At 36.4% G+C, this 8,158-nt stretch overlaps 2 protein-coding genes and 1 long non-coding RNA gene across 4 annotated transcripts; all 3 read right to left on the minus strand.

The window, feature by feature from the left end:
* Window positions 1–154: 154 nt before the first annotated feature.
* LOC106323284 (uncharacterized protein At4g02000-like) lies at window positions 155–967 on the minus strand. The gene has a single exon (XM_013761431.1). It carries the CDS (start codon window positions 965–967, stop codon window positions 155–157), a length of 813 nt encoding a protein of 270 aa, XP_013616885.1.
* A 1,520-nt stretch (window positions 968–2,487) lies between these two features.
* On the minus strand, window positions 2,488–3,872 carry LOC106325805. Of its 2 annotated transcripts, none has more exons than XR_001267059.1 (4): window positions 3,632–3,872; window positions 3,467–3,556; window positions 3,079–3,154; window positions 2,488–2,746 (listed from the first exon to the last, which is right to left on the minus strand). It is a non-coding gene; the product is annotated as an uncharacterized LOC106325805 (long non-coding RNA). The 2 variants fall into 2 exon arrangements; XR_001267058.1 differs by having other exon boundaries at window positions 3,467–3,553; window positions 3,632–3,870.
* Window positions 3,873–5,245: 1,373 nt separating this feature from the next.
* On the minus strand, window positions 5,246–6,392 carry LOC106325831 (transmembrane protein 45A). The gene has a single exon (XM_013763883.1). The coding sequence runs from the start codon at window positions 6,316–6,318 to the stop codon at window positions 5,410–5,412; it is 909 nt and encodes a 302-aa protein (XP_013619337.1). The 5' UTR covers window positions 6,319–6,392; the 3' UTR covers window positions 5,246–5,409.
* Window positions 6,393–8,158: the final 1,766 nt, after the last annotated feature.

Here is an 8,158-nt window from a genome sequence, read left to right on the forward strand (position 1 = left end):
CCCATTGTAATGGGTTAACTCCTGAGTTGGTTTAGTTTTCCAGGTTTGCGCATCTTCCCTCCTTCCACCCTGATTTATCTCTGGTGGTGGGTTTCGAGTCTGTTTTGTTCCCACTCGCTCTCCATAGGTATTCCCATGCCTGTCCACTCTTCTGTTAAACTCTTCTTGATTTTGTTTTGTTGTTTCTCTCCTTTCCTCCTTCTGATCTGTGTCTCAGAGAGTCTGAGGCCCGGTAAATATTGCGTTCAGCGACGGGATTAGAGACCTTTGCAGTTTGTCTCTCTTCAAAAACAGAGCTTGGTATCTTATCTCCTCTTTTTGTTTCTGGGAAGCTAGGGCGTGGGATTTCCTCCAGTCTTTTCTTGGGGCAGTTTGAGCGTGAGTGGAGCAGGGAATAGCAGTAGGAGCAGTGCATCTCCAATCTTTCATACTCCAAGGTAATCTTACTCTCCTCTCCTGAGTCAAATTCAACTATAGATTCTTTAGTGAGGGGTTTGAGGCCATCAACCAAGACTCTAACTCTCGCTGTTGTACGTGATAGCTCGTGAGTTTCGTAGGTGCCTAGCTCTTGGCCCACTCTAGCTACCATCTCGTCATGCCAGTAATGCAGAGGGAGACCCTTAATCTTTATCCAAAAAGGTATCATCGAGGGGAAAGATGTGGATATTACTGGTTCACATCGTTGGATTATGACCATCCAATAAGCAAAATGGTAGGGTCTGTTGTCAAGTACCCTCCTTAGGTCTTCTTCTCTTTCAAAGCGGAATTGGAAACAGTTGTTCCCAAGATCTGACCCCACTGGTCTTCCTTGTAGGTGCCACTTCCTTGGGAGAGCCGGTATGAGAGCCCAGATTCGCTGCTCTTGTGGGTTTGTCAACCTCCCTATCAGTGTAAGAGCATTGTCTCTTATGAGGGCTGTGTTGTCCAAGCTAGGAGCCTTGATTTTTTTTGATAGTTCATTCATCATCGTCTCTCATTTGTCTCTTCCCTTTCTCCTCTTCTTTGTATCTTGGGGCCCTAGTGATCACAGTAAGGAGAAGAGATTATCTCCGCTGGAGGAGTTATCAGTCGACTCCGAGCAATGTAGACTGGAGAGAAATTAGTAGCTTTGGTTTGAGTTGAAGGTAAAAACTGGTCTGGTGAGTTCTTACTACAGAGGTCAGGATTTGGTGGAAGTTTAACGGTGTGGTAAGCTTGAAGCAAGGTGAAAAGAGGTTGAGAGTTGCGAATTCGAGTGGATCTTGAGCTCACCGTGAAGATGAAAGACCGTGGAGGATGCTTCTTTTGGACAAAGAATAGGGCTTCCACTTTGGTTGAGCTTTGAATCCCGTAGACAACTTCCTAAATTGGAAAAGAGTGAGTTGTCGCTTTCTTTCTATTATCCGCTGGTCTCTTGATGTAGCCTCACCTCGAACCTTGTGTCTGGGAGATAAATCTCACCGAGCCCACCGAATATTATCTCATGTTTTTTTCCTCTTAACGACTACTTTTTCCACCAAAATTTTTGTCGATGATAATTGTTAAAATTGCCAAGTTTGTGAATTAAAATGTTTACTTTTGAATCGCAAACAAGTATTTGGATAACCAAAACCCGATATAGAAGCAAACCCTAAGTAAAAACGGGTTCAACTAAGTTTATGATGTATTAATATATCTGAATTGAACCTGAGTAAACTTGAACAAATACCGGACCAGACTTTAAGAATATCTGAATGGGGTCAAATTTCATGCTTCCAAAAGACCGAAATCGATTGAACCGGAACCAAACCCGATTGGACACCCAAACACCCATGACTATATATTCTCTAAATGTTTCATCATTTTAATCTACTATACTTCATTTGTCTGAACTTCAGAACAAGAAGAGTATAAATCTTTGGATTAAAAAAAAAAAAGAAGTCTGTATATATACTTATCATATGCACTCATTCTAATCTAGAAAACAAACCCTTCTCTGAAAAACAGCTTCAAACATCACTAGTCTGCCACCGGGGATTAAATGTTAATTTTAGTTGGGTTCATCGTGGGTATGTGGATCTGTATTATTAAGGGGCTATTTGTGTAAAATACGAAACCCTAGTCTTTTTTTTTTTATTGAAAGCAAAAACTACTTAGCGAACAAATAAAACCTGGCTAGTTAAACCATGAAACCCTAGTCTTTTTGTTTTTTTGCTAGAGACTATGATGTTGTTCGTTTGCGATTTTCGGAATTTTGGATCATGCATCTGGAAACTGTATCTGGATGCAGTTATGTTCGTTTTGTATTTCTGTATTTTGTATCTGGATGAGTTTTATGTTAAATGACCAAAAACTCTTTATCTTTTATTTTGGTCTAAACATGTGTATAACTATATTTAAAAATTCAGTTTTTATGTTTTAACTTATAAAAAATTATGTTTAACTGCAAGTAAAATAGACATAAATAAAAATAAATATCAAATTCAATTTTTCATGTTTTATAACATTATAAAGTAACAATAATAATATATACACAAGAAAAATAGGACCAAACTTACCGGTAAGTTGTAAGCACAAAAGAAAACAATCGTACCGGAAACTATAGTCGAGCAGGTTACAAAAATGGGCCGGTTTGTTGACCACATCTAAATTTCCTGGTTTGACTGACATATCTAAAATAAGATGCCCCATTGTAAGAATATAGTACACAAGGAATCAATAGTGTCTGTTGTCTTGTGCTTCAGCTCATTGAACTCAACTCATCCTTTTGTTCCAAAAACGTAAGCCCCTGCCAAAAATAAGAATTTATATGACAGTACTAGAATCACAACTATACCAAAAATAAAACAATGTCTCACAAGTTAGAAATGCTGTTGCTTTTATTCCTTCCGGCTTAACAAGACTCAGATACCTTATTAATTTTTAAAATAACAGTAGAGGAGATAGGATCATAAAAGTAAAGAACTGATAGAGACACTAGGAAAAGACCAGCTTATTTTGGTAAAGATGTGATTTCACAAATGCTATGACAAGTTCAGATAGTAAGTTTGAGAGGCACAAATGCTTTCCATCTACATGTCACAAGAATAAGTACACAAATCAAAGTAAAGATTTTCTCACCTAGTTCCCCTTGAACAAGGCTGAGAAAGAAGTCCAACAACAGGATACTCAATAGGTGATGAAAGCCCCGCTGCTTCTGCAAAAAGTGGAAAATGGTAGAAAATATGTTAAAAGAACAAGTTTCAAGCTAAAACAAACCAACACACAAGAGGCATTAATAAATTCACCATATGCAATACAAGCTCTACAAACCAACACACAAGAGGCATTAGAACTCTCACATAACATTAGAAATCTCACATAACATTTCAAGCTAAAACAAATTTCACAAAGCTCAACACAATACAACTTAACTTTTCAAATCACAAACATCAAAGCAAAGGGAGCCGAAATGCTTCAGAACAGAGACGCAAACGGAGCCGAGATGCTTTAGAACAGAGACAGTTACCTCAAAGGAAGAGATGGGTTTCCGAGACTTGTTGTTTCTGAGATGAAGCTTGAAACTTGTTGTTTCCGAGAACTCACCGGCGCAAGACTGCTAGAGTGAGACCAAAACAAATGAGATTTCCAAAAGGGTATCTAAGTTAGAGACTAAATGTGACGAAAAACTTACCAATCGAGCTTGAGAGAGAGGAGAGACTCGTGAGAGAGGGTGAGACTGCGAGAGAGAGAGAGAGAGAGAGAGAGAGAGAGAGAGAGAGAGAGACTGCAAGAGAGAGAGAGACTGCGAGAGCGAGAGAGGACTAGATTTAGGGTTCTGGGATCAAGAGTAAGAGAGATTTCATTGTTGAAGAGAGGTTGCAGAGAGAAGAATCAGATTTGCTTTGACGGCTACAAAACCACTTTAGGTTTAAAAATCAAAGGTAAAATTTGTAATTCTGAAGATAAATTAGTTGTTCAAAAAAAAAAAGATAAATTAAGGGTATTATCGACTTTTAATACTTTTGGATGAGTTTAATGTTTCTGGAAGCGTTTAAAAATGTCATCCAGAATTCCCGAAAAATCTGGATGAATTGTGAAACTGTATCTGGATGCTGCGTCCAACTTAACCTCATATTTCACACCAAACGAACATCGGTCCGCGTCTGCGTTTGGATGCCGCTTCCAGTTCACGAAACGAACAGGGCCTATTTTCAATGGCTATGGAAACACCAACATGTCTCATAGAAGCCTTGTTGACGGAGGTTCTAGCGAGGCTGCCCTTGAGAAGCATCGCTAGGTTCAACAATGATGATGAATCTTGGAAACTTTTGTGGGTAATCAAGCTCCCGAGTAACCGTGTTTATGTACCCGTGGCAATGCATCCATTTGATATCAGTACTGTTTATCTATGTAGTCATCATGATCATCATTTGGTATCGTGTAACTTGCGGACACTAAACTATACAATCCTCAAGGATGGATATAATGATGGTCATCAAGATTGTTTCATTGACCAGTCTGTTTGTGACGGCTTTGTGAATGGGATGTCTGATCCAAGATCATCTTCATATTGGTGGGAAGGAGTTTCACTCATGTTCTTCCCATTGGTTCTCTCCCACGGTGGATGGGATCGGTGCCTTGTCCTCCCCAAGCTGAGATGATAGATACAATTTCACTACTTTCTTATATGACTTCAACGGAGAGAACAATGAAAAGAAAAAATCCCAACGACAATGATTTTTAGTGTAGTGGTGTGAATGTGGTTTACTTTTCTTTGTTTGTGTTTAAGATATGAATATTGTGTCTAAGATATTTAGAAATAATATAAAATGTTTTAGGAAACTTTGACGGCCACAAGTCTAGTGAACTTTTGACTGCCATGAGAATGATAGAAGAATGGAAGGTGGATTTTGAATTACCAAGCACAAACAAACAAGTGTGTTTCTCTTACCGCAAGAAGGTTGACAACAGGAGATATAATGCAATTTTATAAAGTTACAGGTGGTATGAATTGGTTAGTGTTCTAAAAATTAATTTAGACAGCGTTTAGGTGTCTGTCTAGACCGCAAATCGTTCATAAGTATAACGATATGCGTCTGCCTAAAACTTTAATTCTGAAAAATGCGTAATTACAGTCTTAATTAATATTTCTTGAACATTTGTTAGAAGACTTTTTTGTATCGGAAAGAAAATAAGAAATTGAACATTTGCTAGAAGACTTTTTTGTATCAGAAAGAAATTAAGAAAGTAGTTAATCACTTATTGAATAATGAAAGAATATAAGATTTTCTTCAACTGTATATAATTAGATTACGGCATGTTTATATATATACAACACACTACATATATGGACTGCCTCCCATCTGAATAAAGAATACGTCTATATTCAATCACATGATCAAGCTCTATGAATTAGAATACGAAAACATCATGAGAAGTTAATTAATAGTATTCTGTGGCCATGATTCCTCAAGCTCGTGACTTAACTCCATTTCGTGACTCAGAATCCTGAACTTCCACCATGGTCATCATGATCTCCATGTCTTTGGATTCCTTTGTTCTAAGCTCAGAATATTCAATTTTCTCACCATAGATCCTTCGCAAGAAAATATAAAACCACATTGCAAAGATGGTCACACCCACCAGAATCAAGCTGAATTGGATATTAACCAACGATAATGCTCTATGAAGAGATTTGACGCTAGAGCATCTAATGGTATGTTTACCCTCTTCAATGTGAAGAAAACAATCCTTGGGAACCAAACTTGGCATCCAAAGCATGCAAGCCATTGACATAAGCCATATTCCTTGGAAAGAAATACTAAGTGACCGAACAAAACTCACCAAGAAGCTACTCGGTAAGGCGATACCCAAGAGCGTTGTCACCAAAGAGACAAAAACCACGAGCTGTAGCAACAAATGGTAGTGGCCCTCGACGCCCGTGTGGTCAGACGAGTGGAAATGGAAGAGAAAGAGTTGTTGGGCGAATGCGAGGGCGGCAATCAAGTTGATGAGGTCCCTATGTGCCACTGGTCTTGTTTTGTCAAAGATGATGGCAAAAGCGGCATAGGTGATGAAGGTGATGGAGATGCAAGAGTGTTCAAAATTATGGAGATGATTTGATGGGATAGTTCCGTCATTGGGATCAAATGGTTGGTGGTTCTTTTGGCCAAGGAAGAGTTCCACGGAAATGGAAAGTGAGGAGGCTATAATGATCACGAGAGGCTCTAAATATCTTGGTTTGGAAAGGGGAAACCATGTACATGATACGTATGATTTTGGATGTAGAGAAAATAGTTTGATGTGGTTAAAGAGGTGCCATAGACCAAGTGAAAAGAAGAAAAATCCTGGTACGATGTGACCCACCAATGTTCCCATGTTGAAGCTTTGAAGGTTCAGATTATGGAGGGTTATAAATATAACTTGGGGGAAAGATGCATGAACTGAAGTTGAGTATAATAACAGTTGAATGAGCAAAGATCTTGATTTTACTTCAAGAATTATGATGCTTTGTGTATAGTCTAGTCATTGTATGTGTAAGGCAAGTGAGGAGACACGATTGGATTTGAATATTTTTATAAAGTCGATCTCAAGTAACTTGTAAGTATAAGCTTACAACCTTACGTGTGTGTTTTACGTTATCATATTTTATCGGTTTTCGTAATTGTGCTTAGGCTATTTGGGGGTCTCATTTCTAATACACTCCCGTTAGGCTTATCACGCAACACAACTTAAGAGAAATAGGAACCGATATGGTTGCAGAAGCGAAAGCCACATTATGTTTGATCTATAATTTCTTTAAAATATAAAAATGAAAATGAACCATGCATAAAAACTATTGCTTGTAAATTGTATAAACTTTAAGAAATAAAAAATGTATTATTTTTCAAGCATTCCTTTTGTTTTTCAATTAAAACGTTCGTTAAAGAAAATATTTACTCATCTCTTATGAGTAATGGATACAAATGCCATATCATTGTACGTCGTAGAAAAATAACTGCAGGTGGGGGTGGCTAAAACGGACTAAAAACTTGGTAACGACACGATGAAAGAAAATAATTGACTTGAAGTAAAGTAGGTATATATCGCAATGGTGGACGAATTAAAGATTGATTGAATCGGTCATGCGGGCTCATGCCTTATAAAACGAATTATTCTTTCGTATACAGATTGATATCCGCCATTGAATCGGTCTAGTGGAGGATAAGCTGTTAGTTGAATCATCATTGGTGTGACAGAATAAATGATATAGCTTTACAAAATAGAATAACTGATAATTATGGAAACATGTGGTGTCAGATATATGTTAAGGAGTGATTCATTAATACATATGAAGTAATTTCTATAATACATTTATTTTATTTTGCAATAATGCAAAAACTTTACAAAGTGTAGTTTAGAAATTATATAGTTGGTATACATATAAAAATAATTTACACTTTTTGCTAAATTTGTCATTTATCTGATTTTGAAATAAAAATTGTGAGTGTTATAAAAATTGGTATTCGATTCGCAGAAATATGAAACCAAAGATCGTATGTTATGGTTAAAAATTATTTTATTAATTAGGAGGAGTTTAAGTTTCAGACTACTTTTTTTTGGAGTTCAAAGTTTGCTTTTACTAATACTAGGAAACAATTCTTTACTAAAAACTAAATCATTTAATATTCATAGAATGTATATATTTAATAATTATAATATTTTAAGACTTTAAAAAAAAAATCATTCAAGTACTGAATATATTAGTTTAAAATAACAAAAAATAACATAATAAATGATGTAAATATATGTACCAAAATTAATCACAGATTGACTGTTGAAATTATATAAAATAGATATACATTTTTATTCAGAATATCGGGTTGAGACAATAGCAAAAACTGGCCGAGACAAGAAGCTTGTGTTCAATATTAGGAATATCAGCCTTTTTTTTAGTCTTTGCGGATTCCTTAATCTGCGAGTTAGCTCTCTCGACACGAAATATTTTACTTTTTTTTATTACAGTAGTCTATAATTGTATTTTATAAATATGATATTTATCTATCATGGCCAACTGGATAAAGTGGAGGGAATAGATTCACCGCAAGCTATGAAAAGTAACTGTTTACAGACAGCTAAGAATATTTATGAGACTGATGTTATCAAGAAGTTTATTTTCAATTTTTCTTTTTTAGAGTTTGGGAGCCATCGTCTAAACGAGTATTTTATAGAGAACTCT

Source organism: Brassica oleracea, chromosome C2, assembly GCF_000695525.1.
Source record: "Brassica oleracea var. oleracea cultivar TO1000 chromosome C2, BOL, whole genome shotgun sequence".
Classification (NCBI taxonomy): domain Eukaryota; kingdom Viridiplantae; phylum Streptophyta; class Magnoliopsida; order Brassicales; family Brassicaceae; genus Brassica; species Brassica oleracea.

Excerpts from the sequence above, each read along its gene's own strand:
- LOC106323284 (XM_013761431.1), bottom strand. The coding sequence starts at position 967 with ATGATGAATGAACTATCAAAAAAAATCAAGGCTCCTAGCTTGGACAAC.
- LOC106325831 (XM_013763883.1), bottom strand. The coding sequence starts at position 6,318 with ATGGGAACATTGGTGGGTCACATCGTACCAGGATTTTTCTTCTTTTCA.